This window comes from Capricornis sumatraensis, chromosome 13 (assembly GCF_032405125.1).
Source record: "Capricornis sumatraensis isolate serow.1 chromosome 13, serow.2, whole genome shotgun sequence".
NCBI classification, from domain to species: domain Eukaryota; kingdom Metazoa; phylum Chordata; class Mammalia; order Artiodactyla; family Bovidae; genus Capricornis; species Capricornis sumatraensis.
In genome coordinates this window covers 40386433-40404789 of record NC_091081.1, presented here as the reverse complement: position 1 = coordinate 40404789, position 18357 = coordinate 40386433, and the positions used below count along the sequence as shown (strand labels likewise).

At 40.4% G+C, this 18357-nt stretch overlaps 1 protein-coding gene across 7 annotated transcripts in view; it reads left to right on the top strand.

Moving 5' to 3' along the window:
• The window catches only part of KLHL32 (kelch like family member 32), a 177674-nt gene that overhangs the window by 38121 nt on the left and 121196 nt on the right, over positions 1-18357 (top strand). For 5 of the 7 annotated variants that reach the window (XM_068985187.1, XM_068985192.1, XM_068985190.1 and 2 more), the window contains exon 3: positions 14687-14794. The exons of the other annotated variants lie outside the window; for them this stretch is intronic. In XM_068985187.1, the coding sequence (XP_068841288.1) occupies positions 14687-14794 (108 nt within the window). The remainder of the gene's footprint in view (positions 1-14686; positions 14795-18357) is intronic. 7 annotated transcript variants of the gene reach the window in all.

The window sequence follows — 18357 nt, the reverse complement described above, 5'->3', positions numbered from 1 at the left end:
TATAAACACTAAGAAGCTAGATAAATACTTGTAATAAGAGCAGCTAATTTTTCCTCATTTAATTCACTGCAGTCATTGTGCTAGGCTCTTTGTATGTATTTAGGTTTGTATTGAAATATTATTTTTTTTTTGCTTTTTCCACCATATCTTTTTTATGCTTTTAAATTTATGACTTTCACACTGCTTTATTTAAAAATCACAATTTCACTCATGCTTATTTAATCACAGTAATAGTCAACCTTAGCTTCATCGGAAAGAACAAGAACACATGTTTGAAGTATAATGAAGCTGATGAAGACTTTAAACCTTTAGAGACTGAGTATTGACCAGAGACAGATGTTTTATAATAGAGGGACATGGTATAAAAGATAGCTGATCATGTGACTCTGATGAGTTGGTGAAAGAATTATTGGAATCTATAGATAAGTCCTGATTCTGTTTATCATTTTTATGAAAAAAACAAAAAAACAAGAAAAACTGGTTCAAAATGAATTGTCCACACTGTGGGATGATCCAGCCGCTGGCCGAATCAATTGCTTTTAATTAGCTTATCTGATGTTGATTGGATTTTGGACCTGCATGCCTGGATAGGAATCCAGGATTGACTTATCAGTTTTCTTCTCATTTAGAGAGGTGTGACTCTGAAGTGATGAGAGAGATTTTCATATCAAATCACTATGCTAAAGCATTCACATCACTTTAAAAATTATATATCTATGCATATATATTTTCATGGATTAAAAGACGTTCTCCATTTAGTTACTTTTGAAAGTATTTGAGCTCTTGCAGATTATTCTTAAACTATTTTCCTCCGGTTTTGTAAGATGTAGAGACTTTGCATGTAGCCCGCATCTACAAAGCATCAGATGTGTTTGCAGAAGGAGTGCACTTGAGCATATGGGATGACCCAAACACTTTATATTAAACTGGCCTGTTCTGCCTTGCATCAGGAAGGTTCCAGTGAAGTGGTTGCCTGGCAACTAATGGAGTTAGAGAAAACTGTGTGTTAACTGCCGGGCCTCTTGCCTTCCTCTGTGTGAACACCTAACAAGGGGAGAGTGGCTTCAGTGTGTATTGCCTGATTCACAGCTGTCAAACCGAAGTGGTGAATAAAAGGAAAGATTGAAAAGAGATGGCACAGCTGGACTGGGTGCCTGTATTTATAGTCTTACACGTCTCTTATGTAAGCATGTTGGAGAAAAAGACATTAAGGGAGGACTTTGAAAATAAAAGAGAAACTGTTGAAATTTGGGGTTAAATTTTTAAGAACAATCATTAACTTACCTTGAGTTTTTAAAGAGTAGACTAAAAAGTGATAATTGAGGTGTTCCCACGCTATTATCTCAACATTCTTCAAAAATGTTCTGTATATAAAAGAGGTAAAACATTTTATATGACGATGTCATGAATTTTAGGACAAAAACTGTGTTTTAGTGATTGTACATATGCATACTCTAAGGTACAGGGCTGGTACATCTGCTCCTGCTCCCTTTCTATCCATATGACAGACGTTGTTCTCACTTGAGCCTGATGGGGCCTCACAGCTCTCAACAGGACTCCACCAGTCACTACCAGTATTAGTCTGGGCAAGCAAGAAACTACCTTGGCATTCTTCTTTTGTTTTCTTTCGGCATTTTTTTTTTAAGTTGAAGTATAGTTGATTTACAATGTTATGTTAGTTTCAGGTATGTAGCAGAGTGATTCAGTGTTTTTGCAGATTATACTCCATTATAGGTTATTATATGATGATAGCTATAATTCCCAGTGCTATACAGTATATCCTTATTGCTTGTCTAATTTTTATATAGAGCAGTTTGTTAATCCCTTACCTCTAGTTTGTCCCTTTCCCCTTCTCTCTACCTTTTGGTAACTACTAGTTTGTTTTCTATATCTGTGAGTCTGTTTTGCATATACAGTCATTTGTATTATTTTTTAGATTCCAAGTATCAGTGACACCATACAGTGTTTTTGTTTGTCTGTTCAACTTATTTAACTAAGCATAATACTCTCTAGGTGCATCCATGTTGCTGTAAATATCAGTATTTCATTCTTTTTAATGGCTGAGTAGTACTCCATTCCATTCCACACACATACATGCCACATCTTCTTAGTCCAGTTGTCTGCTAGTGGACACTTGGTTGTTTCCTTGTCTTGGCTATTGTACGTAGGGCTGCTATAAACATTGAGGTGCATGTATCTTTTTGGATTAGTGTTTTTGTTTTTTTTCCATATATATATTCTGGAGTGGAATTCCTGGATCATACGGTCATCCTGTTTTCAGTTTTTGAGGAAACTCCATACTGGTTTCCATAGTGCTTGCACCAATTTAAATTCTAATCAACAGTGTACAAGATTTCCCTTTTCTCTTAACTCCTCGCCAACATTTGTTGTTTGTAGACTTGTTGATAATAGCCATTCTGATAGGTGTGAGGTGATGTCTCACTGTTGTTTTGATTTGCATTTCTCTAATAATTAGCAGTGTTGAACATCTTTTCATGTGCCTATTAATCATCTGTGTATCTTCTATGGAGACATGTCTGTTCATGTCTTTTGCCCATTTTTTGCTTGGATTGCCTTGCCATTCTTTATGGCAAATTGAAAACCCTTAAAAGGTTCTACTTTTGAATTCTGTAAAAATAAGTCTGAGGGATTTGCGTCAATAGTAACTTTGAGGTGGCCACCCAAATTTCCTCCTCAGGAAATATAAGACAGAGATGGACCAGAGAAAGTCAACTGAAATAATTAGGAATTGGAAGGTAAAGTGATGGATTTGTCTGAAGGCTCCTACCACTGCCGCCACCTAAGAACATGGGGTGATTTACTCTTTTAAAGGCCTTGTTCTTAGAACTGTGGGTCTGTCCTTAACTAAGCAGTAACTTCCCCTCCCTTCACCTTAAATCTGGAGATCAGTTCTTGCTTGCTAGAATTTGAACTCTAGTCTCCTGCCTGGATTGCAGGATTCCTAACATTGACCTTGAGTGCTAACCTATTATGACCCAGATAATATGGAGTAGGTGCTGTTTCCAGTAGACTTAAGAGCTGTTACCACATATTGGAAAGGGCATTAAGCAGAAATGAGAGTGAATTTATTGACTTTCTACTAAGACCAAGTGGAGAAAATTGTCAGGAGGGTGACTGTGATTCAATATTCTGAAAGTATTGCTAATGCTTTGCATTCTCCTGTGATGTATTGGGGCTTCCCTGATAGTTCAGTTGGTAAAGAATCCACCTGCAATGCAGGAGACCCTGGTTCGATTCCTGGGTTGGAAAGATCTGCTGGAAAAGGGATAGGCTACCCCCTCCAGTATTCTTGGGCTTCTCTTGTGGCTCAGCTGGTAAAGAATCCGTCTGCTGTGCAGGAGACCTGGGTTCAATCCCTGGATTGGGAAGATCTCCTGGAGAAGGCAAGTATTGGGTGTCTCATCACTTCAAATATTCAGATAGGCAGGGAGGGTTGAAAGGGTAGAGTACTGACCACAGCTACGTCTTTCAGACTCTGAAGTGCGTGTGGGTTACTAGGGGCTCATGTTAAAGTGCAGCTTTCCATCCAGTAGGTGTGGGTGGACCTGAGAGTCTGCGTTTCTATTAAGTTCTCTTTGATGCCGGTACTGCTGCCCTGGGGACCACATGCTGAGCAGCTAGAGGTGAGTGATCTCTAAAGTACCCTCCAACTTTAAAATTCCATTTACAGAAAAAAAAAAAAAGCTAGAGTTTTACTTATGATACCTAAGACACATACTGTGCAGCTCTGATAAGCCACGTCAGAGCCCCTTCTGTGTCTTACAGAAAGTGAAGTTGCTCAGTCGTGTCCGACTCTTTGCGACCCCATGGACTGTAGCCTACCAGGCTCCTCTGTCTACGGGATTTTCCACGCAATAGTACTGGAGTGGATTGCCATTTCCTTCTCCAGGGGATCTTCCTGACCCAGGATCAAACCCGGTTCTCCCGCATTGTAGACAGACGCTTTACCATCTGAGCCACCAGGGAAGTCCACATGTCTTACAGAATTCTCCCTTAATACCTATTATATTTTAATCAACACAGAATCAGTATGCCTCCTCAGTAGCTCCACCTCTTCCTTTTCTCTTAAGGCTTTCAAGCTTGTCTGATATTACAGCCCTCTAAAAATTTCCTTTCTTCATAGCTGCTGCTGCTAAGTTGCTTCAGTCATGTCCAACTCTGTGCGACCCCATAGACGGCAGCCCACCGGGCTCCACCATCCCTGGGATTCTCCAGGCAAGAACACTGGAGTGGGTTGCCATTTCCTTCTCCAGTGCATGAGAGTGAAAAGTGAAAGTGAAGTTGCTCAGTCGTGTCCGACTCTTCGCAACCCCATGGACTGCAGCCTACCAGGCTCCTCCGTCCATGGGATTTTCTAGGCAAGAGTACTGGAGCGGGGTTCCATTGCCTTCTCCGTTCTTCATAGCTCCTTCCCCTGAGTCATGCAGACTCTATTTAACATCTGCATGGTCGCTCTTTCACGTGGACCCCGAATTCTGCCTTTTAGGACAGCTGTCAAAATGTGATCCAGGTTTGGTCTTAGTCCTTGCGTCCTTAGTAAATTTTGAAAGACAGGATTGTGCCAATGTCTGCCATATGAAGACAGACCAAAAAGGTCTCTGTGTAGGAACGATTCATACAATAATAGCTTATCAAGTTTATTCAATAAGGAAGAGTAAAAGTGCTATCCCTAAGTATCTGCTGCTGCTGCTAAGTCGCTTCAGTCATGTCTGACTCTGTGCAACCCCACAGACGGCAGCCCACCAGGCTTCCCCATCCCTGGGATTCTCTAGGCAAGAACACTGGAGTGGGTTGCCATTTCCTTCTCCAATGCATGAAAGTGAAAAGTGAAAATGAAGCCACTCAGTTGTGTCCAACTCTTTAGCGACCCCATGGACTGCAGCCTACCAGGCTCCTCCATCCATGGGATTTTCCAGGCAAGAGTACTGGAGTGGGTTGCCATTGCCTTCTCCCCTTAAGTATCTGAAAGACATTTAAAAAGAATGAATTTCTTTATATGGTGGGATAGTGAAGTGTTGAAATCCCATCCCCATGGGATACAACCATACACTAGAAGGTACCAGAGGGCTTCCCCGGTAGCTCAGTGGTTAAGAATCTGCCTGCTGATGCAGGAGACGTGGGTTCGATCCTTGGGTCAGGAAGATCCCCTGGAGAAGGAAATGGCAACCTACTCCAGCATCCTTGCCTAGAAAATCCACAGACAGAGGAAGCCTGGTGAGCTGTAGTCCATGGGGTCCCCAGAGTTGGACATGACTTCGCAACTAAACAACTGCAAAGATGATAACATCAGAGGCATCAAAGGAATGAGGGATCTGAAAGGGTGACCCAAGGCTAAAACCAGATGTGTGGGTGTCCTTTCCAGAGTGTCTAACTGGTGACAAAGAGAAATATAACCTGACTTCATGATGGGCAAACGGTTTCTGATTTTCATGTGTACTGTCTCTTTAGCTAAGAAAAGAACAACTTGATTTGTGTCCTTTTTCCATTCCATTTTCCCTCAGTGGACCCAAGTAGTTGAAATATGGCCACATCTAGGAGGAGGAGAGTTCTAAGGAGAAGTAGGATAAACCACAATCGTGCTGGTTTTGAAGGGCTCATTATCACCATGTAGTTAATTTAAGATGTAACGTGCCAAGAGCAAAGATGTGAAACACAGATTCTTGGAGTAAACAAGCTACGTATTTGAAGATGTTGGGAAAATCAATATGTTTCACAATGTTTAGCATATAAGGTGGATTTTTCCTTTACATGGTTAAGGTGAGGGAAAACTGGTATTTCAGAAAGAAATTCACCTTTTTTCTGTCTGATTATGTTTATAGTAATATTATTTTACCGTTTTCATTTGTTCTGACATTTTATTCTCTGAGAGTATTACTGTATTGTTTGAGAATTTTAAAAAGCCATAAATGTACAGGGAGGGAAAAAACACTCCAACCAAATATCCCCACTCTTTCAGGCCATTAAGCTCCTCAAATGGCTTGGATTGCTTTTGCATTTGTGAGATAAAGAAGGTAAATAGTCCAGTCTGAAACTATGGTCAAGACCCTTCTATCCTTAAAATCAAGGAAATGGGCTATTGTGGTTAATTGAACAGTCTCATCAACTGAGATTTACTACCTGTTTTATATGTGAGGTATAACCAAAATGCAATAAAGGATAATCACCATTAACACTAAATTGAGCAAAATGTAATCTTTGTTGATTCAGAGGTTAGTTCCTATCTCTGTAATGCCTCATTGCCATTGTAAACATCACTAATTACAGAATATATAAAAGGCTTTGGGAATCAGGCTGGGTCTGCCACAGTCTTTGTGAATTGCTCTTTTCTATACCTCCCTTAGACATGTTTACTTTTGTTTATCTCTCACAAAAGATAAGAGTTGAATGTACCCCAAACAATCTGGGTAGTTCATCTGTAAAATCATTTCTGTTCCTGATGAAACAAGAATTCACGATACATCTTGCCCCTCTCCAGTGCAACTCCAAAGCTACATGTAGCTTACCAGGTAGAGAGCATATTTTACAACTAAGTGCCTAACGAAGCCTGTCATCTGTCACCCTACTTATCTTTGAGGGTGTAGTAGAATTGCCATCGGTCAGTTTTGTGGCATGATGTCCCAAGTCCCAACCTAAAATTGGTTGTAGCTCATCTTGTGACTGCATGACAACTAATGTGACCCAAGGAAACAATTCAGGTACTATGATTTTAGGACTCAGTTCATGTCATTTCCGTGTGAATTACAGAAGGAATGACACACTATAAATCCACAACTCTCTCTGTGGTAGGCACTTCAAGTGGATTGCATTCTCACAACCTGGGTTTTCCATTAGAAAGATTTGTGGTGGTTGCGGCGCATTAACAGCCAAGAGGAAGCTGTGATGACTGTAAATCTCAGCCTGGCCAAGGCTCTCCCAAAGACAAAACAGTGTGAACCAAGAAAGAGTCTGTGCAGTGTTTTCTTGTTTCTAAGCAGAAGCCTCACATGCTTTGGCAGAATGTTGTGGCTTGATAGAGGACATTGCCATATGTTTTTACTTTTTTTCTAAATGTCTAGCTTTGAACTAATTTGGTAGATACTCTTTCTCTAACTTTTGGTACTTTTTTATCCCAGGGTCTAAAATGCCTTATATCCAGAAATTCTTTCTTATGTTGAATTATTTTTGTTTATGATGATGTAGAAGAGCTGGTCATTATCTGCTGTTGAATTTTTAAAGAGTTTGTCAGGGCATTCATTCATTCATTCATTCATTGCCCTGTACTTATTACATGTATGTAATGCTCGGGTCTAGGGGCTTCACGGTGGAGAAGGCAAATATGGTGCTTACTTTTATGCACATTGCAGTTTAACTTTTCAGTAAGTTTGATGCTACAAAATAACACCCTTGGTCTCATCACCTCTTCTGCTACCGAAGGAGACTCTGTTCTTCCCTGTGGGCTCTAGCAGGTCTCCAGACACTCTTTAACAAGCTTAGGTAGCCTAGGTGGCTGGCATTTCACTGTGTCAGATGGCTGGGTTCTTTCTCATATGGTGTTACCCAATGAGGCACTTCCTCGGAGAAGGCAGTGGCAACCCACTCTAGTATTCTTGCCTGGAGAATCCCAGGGACAGAGGAACCTAGTGGGCTGCCGTCTATGGGGTTACACAGAGTCAGACATGACTGAAGCGACTTAGCGGCAGCAGCAGCAATGAGGCACTTCCTAATTGAGGTGCCTAGTAAATTTATTAAACTCACGACATTGACTTTGATTTCTTAGTTCCCTTTTAAAAAATTTTATTTATTTATTTTTGGCTGCACTGGGTCTTTGTTGCTATGTGCAGGCTTTCTCTAGTTGAGCCAAGTAGGGGCTACTCTTCACTGAGGCATGTGGGCTTCTCATTGCGGTGGCATCTTTTGTTCCTGAGCACAAGCTCTAGGTGAGCTTGTAGTTGTGGCACACAGGCCTAGCTGCCCCACAGTGTGGAATCTTCCTGGACCAGGGATCAAACCCATGTCCCATGCATTGGCAGGCAAATTGTTAGCCACTGGACCACCAGGGAAGGACCCTTTTTCACTTCTTAATTAATAAGCTTTGCTGATTTTTTAAAATGATGTGTTGTTTGTAACATTAAGTTTCTAAGACCAAATGATATATCAGAATGGAAGTTCGGTGTTTTTAGAAATGGAGGTGATGGTTTGTACGATGGAGTCAGTCCTTAAAGTAGCATTTAGGAGTATGTGGTGAATGTGAAGTCCTGTGGCCAGACATAGGAATTTTGAATGGAATTGTCATTAGGAAAGTCCTTGAGAGGAATGGATTTGGGCAGAGGGCGGGTGGAGGAGGCTGTTTCTTAGCTCTAGATTAGAAATGAGTTTCTATTTATTGAGCATCTACTCTGTGCCAGGGTTTATGCTTGACATTAAGCATAATTGTATCTAAACATCAAGTCAACCTTGTGAGGTTGTTATTGTCCCCATCTACAGATAACAGCCTGAGGTTCAGAGAAGTTAACAAATTATCCAAAGGCCATATGTTCAAGGTAAATAGCCTCCATGACCAAGTAGGTTATAGAACCAGGATATGAATCAGATGTATCTTCCTGCACAACCTATGACCTTAAAAATATGACAATTTTCAAAAGACAGTTAGAAATACACAGGTAACACGTGTTCATGATGATGATCCAAATACTGTTATATGTAAATGGAGTAAAATAGTAGTTCCTTCTTCCCTCTATAGTTATACTCTATAATTAACCACAGTGACCAATTTGGTGTTGCTTTGTTGCTTATACAAACATGTAACATTTTTTAGGGGTTACATTATTTTCCCAACTCTGCCAAGCCAGGTTTCAGGTTCATAGCTCACAAATCTCTGGTTGAGGATGGAAACCTGTTGTATGCAGTATTGTCTTGGTTGCTTTTGAATGATCCTTATGAAAACAGATTCAAAAAACTCCCTTGGCAGGTTGTTGTGTTATTTAAACCTGACTCTAAAAAGGAACATTTACCATTTCATTAACCCAGATACTTTTTTTGCACTTTGAGTCATTTCTGTCCTGCTCTGTATATGGGTTGATGAAGAGCAGCTGGTTACCATATCAGGGGCAATTACAACTTGGAAACCTGAAAAAAATCAACTTAATGTGGGGAATATTAAAAACTGAAACACTCATCTAATGTAAAAAAAGGGACACTGAAAACAGCTGAAATTTCTTTCAGTTTCTTTTAAAAGAAGCTATAAGAAGTCTAGAAACAAATTTAGAATTCAGTTCAGTTCAGTCGCTCAGTCGTGTCCAACTCTTTGCAACCCCATGAATCGCAGCACGCCAGGCCTCCCTGTCCATCACCAACTCCCGGAGTTCACTCAGACTCACGTCCATCGAGTCCATGATGCCATCCAGCCATCTCATCTTGGGTCATCCCCTTCTCCTCCTGCCCCCAATCCTTCCCAGCACCAGAGTCTTTTCCAATGAGTCAGCTCTTCACATGAGGTGGCCAAAGTACTGGAGTTTCAGCTTCAGCATCATTCCTTCCAATGAACTCCCAGGGGTGATCTCCTTGAGAATGGACTGGTTGGATCTCCTTGCAGTCCAAGGGACTCTCAAGAGTCTTCTCCAACACCACAGGTTACACAGATTGAAAGTTTTGTACTGTAACCTATGCTTTAATTTTTAAATTTCAGATCTACAAATGCCTAAGCAGAATCCACTTAACATTAAGTCTTTCCTATGAGCATTTTTATCTATAGCCATATTTGATTTAAAAAATAAAGCAAAATAAAAAATTCTCAGAACTGATACTTCTGATATGTCAGTCCTTTTAAGCAGAGAATACGTAGGAGAAGCTTTGTTCTATTTCATTGTTATCATAAAGTATAAATTATTTCACTAAGAGCTTGCCATATATCAGGTACTCTACTGAATACATTATATGTACTGTTATATAATCTTCAAGTTCATGAATGGGTACAATTTTTAGCCCCATTTTTCAGATAAGAAAACTGAATCACAGAGAGGGTATGTGTTTGTCCGAGTCACCTGTGATTGTTGAAACTCTTAATTTTTGGTGACAAGTTTGCTGTTTATCATTGTTCTTCACCTATCAAGTATTATGTAATTTTGCCTCTAGAGTTCTTAACCTGTGCATAGTACCTTTATTGCCAATGGCATCAGTGGGAAGTCAGATCAACTCACTAACTCACCAAGTTGTCAAATTTGCCATATTGACCTTTCACCTTTGACAATTTCTAAATGAATATTAGATTTCATTTATTCATGATAAAGTAAATTTTTGAAAGTTAAATATATTCTGAATGTTTGCTATTTAATCTTAAAATACACTTGCATATATACTACTGGTTACATACTCCCAATATCTTTAGGACACTTTGAATATTATTTTTTATTTTCTCAAATTATAAGCATTTAAAATATTCTTTACAAAATTTCTCAAATGGTAAGAGAACAGTAATTTTGTATTTCTAACAAGTTATAATGTTAACTATAAGTTATCAAAGAGAATCTTATTCAGTATGAAACTTAAAACTCTACTGTGTGAAATAGAAATGAGGACCTCAAGAAAGAATATTGTTGTTTAGTCACTAAGTTGTGTCTGACTCTTTGCAATGCTATGGACTGTAGCTTGCCAGGCTCTTCTGTCCATGGGATTTCCAAGCAAGAATACTGGAGTGGGTTGCCATTTCCTTCTCCAGGGGTTCTTCCCAACCCAGGGATCAAACCCACTTCTCCTGCATTGGCAGACAGATTCTTTACCACCCCCCAGAAAGAATAATGGACCATCAATTAAATCCACTCATCCCATACATATTAATTTAAAACATAAAGAATTGGGAAGATAAAAAATGAATTTGTCAGAATAAAATATTGCTATAATATGAATATTAATCCATTGGCAAAACAAAATTTAAAATTAAAAATATTTAGTATGAGCTTAAATAGTAGTCTCATGTTCAGTAATTTGCTTGAAGGACTCATATAACTCACTGAAAGCTTGTATACTCACAGATATGGCTTATTACAGGGGATACAAATAAGAACCTTTGTCTGAGGAGGCCTTACAAATATCTGTGAAAAGAAGAGAAGCGAAAAGGAAAGGAGAAAAGGAAAGATATACCCATTTGAATGCAGAGTTCCAAAGAATGGTAAGGAGAGATAAGAAAGCCTTCCTCAGTGATCAATGCAAAGAAATAGAGGAAAACAATAGAATGAGAAAGACTAGAGATCACATCAAGAAAATTAGAGATACCAAGGGAACATTTCATGCAAAGATGGGCTCAGTATAAAGGACAGAAATGGTATGGACCTAACAGAAGCAGAAGATATTAAGAAGAGGCAGCAAGAATACACAGAAGAACCATACAAAAAAGATCTTCATGACCCAGATAAGTGATCACTCACCTAGAACCAGACATCCTGGAATGTGAAGTCAAGTGGGCCTTAGAAAACATCACTATGAACAAAGCTAGTGGAGGTGATGGAATTCCAGGTGAGCTATTTCATATCCTAAAAGATGATGCTGTGAAAATGCTGCACTCAATATGGCAGCAAATTTGGAAAACTCAGCAGTGGGCACAGGACTGAAAAAGGTCAGTTTTCATTCCAATCCCAAAGAAAGGCAATGCCAAAGAGTGCTCAAACTACCACACAATTAATTCATCTCACATTCTAGTAAAGTAATGCTCAAAATTCTCCAAGCCAGGCTTCAATAGTATGTGAACTGTGAACTTCCAGATGTTCAAGCTGGATTTAGAAAAGTCAGAGGAATCAGAGATGAAATTGCCAACATCCGTTGGATTATCAAAAAAGCAAGAGAAGTCCAGAAACACATCTATTTCTGCTTTATTGACTATGCCAAAGCCTTTGACTGTGTGGATCACCACAAACTGTTGAAAATTCTGAAAGAGATGAGAATACCAGACCACCTGACCTGCCTCCTGAGAAACCTGTATGCAGGTCAGGAAGCAATAGTTAGAACTGGACATGGAACAACAGACTAGTTCCAAATCAGGAAAGGAATACATCAAGGCTGTACATTGTCACCCTGCTTATTTAACTTATATGCAGAGTACATTATGAGAAACGCTGGGCTTGATGAAGCATAGCTGGAATCAAGATTCCTGGGAGAAATCTCAATAACCTCAGATATGCAAATGAAACCACCCCTATGGTAGAAAGCAAAGAAAAACTAAAGAGCCTCTTAATGAAAGTGAAAAGGAGAGTGAAAAAGTTGGCCTAAAACTCAACATTCAGAAAACTAAGATCATGGCATCTGGTCCCATCAATTCATGGGAAATAGATGGGGAAACAGTGAGATACTTAATTTTGGGGAGCTCCAAAATCACTGCAGATGGTGACTGCAGCCATGAAATTAAAAGACGCTTGCTCCTTGGAAGAAAAGTTTTGACTAACCTAGACAGCATATTAAAAAACAGAGACATTACTTTGCCAACAGAGGTCCATCTAGTCGAGGCTATGATTTTTCCAGTAGTCATGTATGGATTTGAGAGTTGGACCATAAAGAAAGGTGAGTGCCGAAGAATTGATGATTTTGAACTGTGCTGTTGGAGAAGACTTTTGAGAGTCCCTTGGACTGCAAGCAGATCCAACCAGTACATCCTAAAGGAAATCAGTCCTGAATATTTATTGGAAGGACTGATGCTGAAACTGAAACTCCAATACTTTGGCCACCTGATGTGAAGGACTATTTGAAAAGACCCTGATGCTGGGAAAGATTAAAGGACAGGAGGAGAAGGGGATGACAGAGGACGAGACAGTTGCATGGCATCACCGACTCAATGGACATGAGTTTGAATAAACTCCAGTAATTGGTGATGGACACGTAGGCCTGGCGTGCTGCAGTTCATGGGGTCACAAAGAGTTGGACACGACTGAGTGACTGAACTGAACAAATCAGAACCAGCCAAGGGAAGAGACACAAAGGGCAGAGTTCAGAAAGGGACCCAACATGGAGCATTTGGCCCTCCTCCGCCTGTGGAGTCCTAGCCTTACCCACTCTTGACCAGACTCTGTGACACTATGCGCAGGGGACTGCCAACCAGGGAAGCTCTCTCAAGTTTTTGGTGTCCAGAGTTTTTATTGGTGTTTACTCACAGTCATCCTATGTGGCTGACCTTTTATCTCTAGCCTCTCCTGGAGGTCAGACTACTACCTTTGGTCTCTTACCCTCAACTGATACTGTATGAACCAAAGCTCCCGTCACAAATCATGTTGTTATACTGTCAGTGGCCATAGCCCCAGAGAACAGAGATGCTCCTTTCAGTCAGGATATTCTTAGGCCCAGAGAGGTCCTTTGGATAAGGTTAATTCTTCACTACATAAAGGTACAGTTTTCTAAATAGTGTATTTCATCATCAGTGGTCCAAAATAGAATATTTTCTTTATTACCTGTTAAGTCGAACTTGTTATAGGCGTACAAATTAGTGGTTTTCAGTGTTTTAAATTTTATTTATTTATTGTTGGTTGTACCACGTGGCTTGTTGGATCTTAGTTCCCTGGCCAGGGATCGAACGCATGCCCTTGGCAGTGAAAGTACGGAATCCTAGCCACTGGACTGCCAGGAAATTCCTGCATTTTTTTAAATTTCAAAGTTTTCATTTGACAAACTGATTTTCAATCAGTTGGCCATTTGGAGAGCTGGTTTGGGGGCACCATGGGCAGATTGATTTTCACTGAGTATCTTAAGACAGTGGTTCTCAGATTCTGGTAAGCTTCGGAGTCACTTGGATGGCCTATTACAGCCCAGGTTACTGTTAGCCCACTAGGCTCCCCTGTCCATGGGATTTCCCAGGCAAAAATGTTGGAGTGGGTTGCCATTTCCTTCTTCAGGTCTAGGTTGCTGCTGCTGCTGCTAAGTCACTTCAGTCGTGCCTGACTCTGTGCGACCCTGTAGATGGCAGCCCACCAGGCTCCTCTGTCCCTGGGATTCTCCAAGCAAGAACACTGGAGTGGGTTGCCATTTCCTTCTCCAATGCATGCATGCATGCTAAGTCGCTTCAGTCGTGTCTGACTCTGTGAGACCCTATGGACAGCAGCCCACGAGGCCCCTCTGTCCACAGGATTCTCTAGGAAGAACACTGGAGTGGGTTGCCATTTCCTTCTCCAAGATCTAAGTTAGAGCCCCATTAAATTTACACTCTAAGGAGTTCCCAGCAGATGCTAATGTTGCTGACCCAGGGGCCACACTTTGAGAACCACTGGAATAGAGTGTGATGTATGTCAGGTGTGAGGAAAGAGATGCGTCACTGAAATGAGGCAGGGAAAAGGCAGAGAAGTCAGGGAACAAGGCACTGCTTCCCATGTCCTGTTGGCAAGAACGTTTGGGAATGCTTCCCATTTCAGGTTAGCTCTGGGACCCCAGGATGGAGACAGTGAGTTCAGGGAGAGAACCTGAACCCAAGTCACCTCCAGAGAACAGCTGCGGGATTCGATGCTACTCTGTGTATGAGGCACGCAGGGCCCTTTGTGTGTTACTGTAACCGGACACCAGAGTGATTTGCAGGGGCTTGTGTGAAGGAAGCCTTGTAGAAGCATTTCAGAAACCAAAATCAATCTTTAACTTGTTTCTTTCTTAGTTTCTCTAGGACTTCATTGTGTTCCCTTGCTTTTTAAGTCCCGTAACTGTCTTCCTTTCTCTCCTACCTCAGGCCATGTTCAGTCTTTGTATGGTGGAAAGTGGTGCTGACGAGGTGAATTTACACGGTGTGACCAGTCTTGGCTTAAAGCAGGCTCTGGAGTTTGCATACACAGGACAGGTATGGTACCAGATGTCATCCGAGAGGCTTGACTTCACATGGCCAGAGGAGATTATCCTTGAGGAATGAGGTCTAGGTATTTTTCTTGTTATTCATGTCAATGTTAAAAAAAGTTTTGCCTCCACTTAATAACTAAAATAATAGAAAGGTAAGTAGAACACTTTGATTTTAAATATGACCCAGGAAACATAGTATTTTAATCTTAGCTCAGTGGCTTGCTGATACGATTTTTAATATCCTAAGGGATTATCATATGGGAAAGAGTTTGCAAGATAACTCGAATTTTCGTTGTTATCAGTTCACTGAAGCTCAGTGACTCAATCATGGCTTTATTGACCAAAAGTGAAAGTGAAGTGACTCAGTCGTGTCCGACTCTTTGCCTCCCGGTAGACTGTAGCCTATCAGGCTCCTCTGTCCATGGGATTCTCCAGGCAAGAATACTGGAGTGGGTTGCCATTTCCTTCTCCAGGGGATCTTCCCGACCCAGGGATCCAACCCAGGTCTCCCGCATTGCGGGCAGATGCTTTAACCTCTGAGCCACCAGGGAAGTCCGAAAGACCAAATTAAAGCTTTAAAGAGCTTTGTCTAACATCTTGGCACCCTATCCTCTGCATTTATTTCAGGGTCAGGGCCTCAGATTAGAATGTGATGGTTTAAAAGCCAAAGTTTGTTCAGCACTAAAATCATTAGAGGACCTACAGGAATCTCCAGAGAACATTCATTTTATTTCTTGCTTTTTAAATGAAAGAATAATAGTGACAACTAACATATGTTAGTGTATGACTATCAGAGAAAATCAAAACAAAACTGCATATGAACAGTATGAACAGAGATCTTAAGCTTCATCTTTCTTACCTAGTTGCATGTTAGTGAAACAACTATAAGAACACACGAAACCCATCCTTATAAAATTATTTTTAAATTGAGATGTAATTTTTTTAAGATTTATTTTTGATGTGGAGCATTTTTAAAAGTCTTTGTTGAATCTGTTGCAATATTGCTTCTGTTATTCATGTTCTGGTTTTTTGGCTACGAGGCATGTGTGATCTTAGCTTCCAGATCAGGAGTCGAACGTGCACTCCCTGCATTGGAAAGTGAAGTTCTAAGCACTGGTCTGCCAGGGACGTCCCAATTGAGATGTAACTGACATGTAACATTGTATTAGTTGTAGGTACACAACAGAATTATTTTCATTATGTAAAACAGAATGATTTACAACAAAATAATTACTGTAATAAGTTTTAATTAATGTCTGTCACCACACAAAGTTGACAGATTTTTTGCGTGATGAGGACTTTTAAAATCTCCTTTCATAGCATGTTTTAGATATACAGTACAGTATTGTTAACTATAGTTGCCATGTTATACATTACAACCCAGGACTTATTTATCTTAAAACTTATATCTTATAAAAGTTTGTACCTTTGACCCCCCCCTTCACCCATTTTGCCCACCCTCGTCACCCCCTACTTTCATTTGAGAGCTATTCAACTACGTCAGACCAGATACCGAGTAGTTATTTATCTTCTTTTATAGAGTTTTGTTCTTTAATTTCATTTCATCCGACTTATGTTCAGTGTCTTCTGTGCTAAAATAAGGGCTGCTTCTTTTGGCAGGCTCACATCCTGGTGGGGGAGAGGCATATACATAATTCCATGTCCTCGCTGTGGTGGGAGGCATAATAGCAGAATACGAGGCACAGTGGGGACAGAGAAGAGGATGTGGTTAACTCGGTTCCTCAGTGCAAACCTTCACACAGAAGGTGGTATTTGGGTCTTGAAAAAGGTTGGGAGTTCAGTTTTTTACTAGCATTCTTTCTTCAGAGGCATATTAAGGTATATGATATTGTTCATTCTCTTTTCTAGAACTGGTAGAATTCGAGATAGGTTTATAGAATAACTGGGGCAGCTCTGGCAACTGGAATGAAAACAGTAGGTAGAAAGGAAAAAAATCAGCAATAAAGTAGTGGGTACAAAGGAGAATACAAAGGAGATGGATCACAAATTCAGGATCAGCCCAGCCAAATTTCATGCCTTAAGAAAGCAGATAGTGATGGTTCACAGAGTTGTCAAAACATATTCCTAGTGAGGTGAGTGAATAATGTGTTGTGTGCTGTTTAGCTTATAGATGTAAAGAAAGTCACCAGCTCTAGTTTGTGTCTTGTGTGTATTTTTCTCTCCACACCTGAATTACAGCTACACCTGCATTTGCCTATGTCTAAAGTACGTTTGATAACCCATAGCTCATACTTCACTGGTGACCAATGGGGATACAGTAGTAAATATTGTTTTTTATAAACCTACCCAAATAAGTACTCTTATACTTAGATGCCTTAGCAACAAAATGCCTTAAGCTTAAAGGCTATAAGAGTGCAAAGTGTGTTTGAATCACTGGTAAATGACAGAGCTAAAAACTGCTGTGAATGCTGAGGTAGAACACTCAAACATAAGAGGCTGCCTTATTGTTTGCCTTGCTTGTTTTGTGGTTTCTTTCACAATGGTTAAGTTCACATATTATATGTATTAAATATTTGTATAAACTTCTGTATATATAAACTTGTATATGCATTTATATACTTACGTATTTCCTTACCCTGAAAGTCCCCTTTTCTTCACCTGTTCATTTCTCCCCCTCTCCCCTTGACAACCAATAGCAGATTTTTTTTTTTTACTGTTTCTGTAGCTTTGTCTTCTGAAAAATGTCATATAATTTTTGGAATCATACAGTATGTAGACTTTTCAGATTGGCTTCTTTCACTTAGCAATATGCATTTAAGTTTCCTCTGTGTCTTTTATGACTTGATAGATCATTTTTATTGCTGAGTACCATTCCATTGCATGGATATATGAAGGGCATCTTGGTTGCTTCCAGTTTTTGGTGATTATGATGAAGTTTTATATATATACATACACACACACACATGCACACATATACACACATATATGTATATACAGACACTGGAAAAAGACCCTGATGCTGGGAAAGATTGGGGGCAGGAGGAGAAGGGAGAGACAGGATGAGATGGTTGGATGGCATCACAACTCAGTGGACAGGAGTTTGAGCAAGCTCTGGGAGATGGTGAAGGGACAGGGAAGCCTGGCGTGCTACATACAGTCCATGGGGTCACAAAGAGTTGGACATGACTTAGCGACTGAACAACAATACACAGACAAAGTGTGTGTCTGTGTGTATAGTGTACCTGTGGCACAAAGGACCTATGAAACTTGAGTTGAAGATTAGGGCATTAGGGGAGCTGACTTTTAAAGGGTAGTGAAAGTTGCTGTCGTGTCTGACTCTTTGCGACCCCGTGGAGTATGCAGTTTATGGAATTCTCCAGGCCAGAACACTGGAGTGGGTAGCCATTCCCTTTTCCAGGGGACTTTCCCAACCCAGCAATCGAACCCAGGTCTCCTGCATTGCAGGCAGATTCTTTACCAGGTGAGCTACAAGGGAAGCCCTTTGAAGAGTAAGGAGACTGCTAGAGAATAGGGAAGAAGTTTGCAGAAGAGCAAATGTGTGTGTGCGCACTTAAAAACAAAGTTCTAGGGGGAGACTTAGAGTTG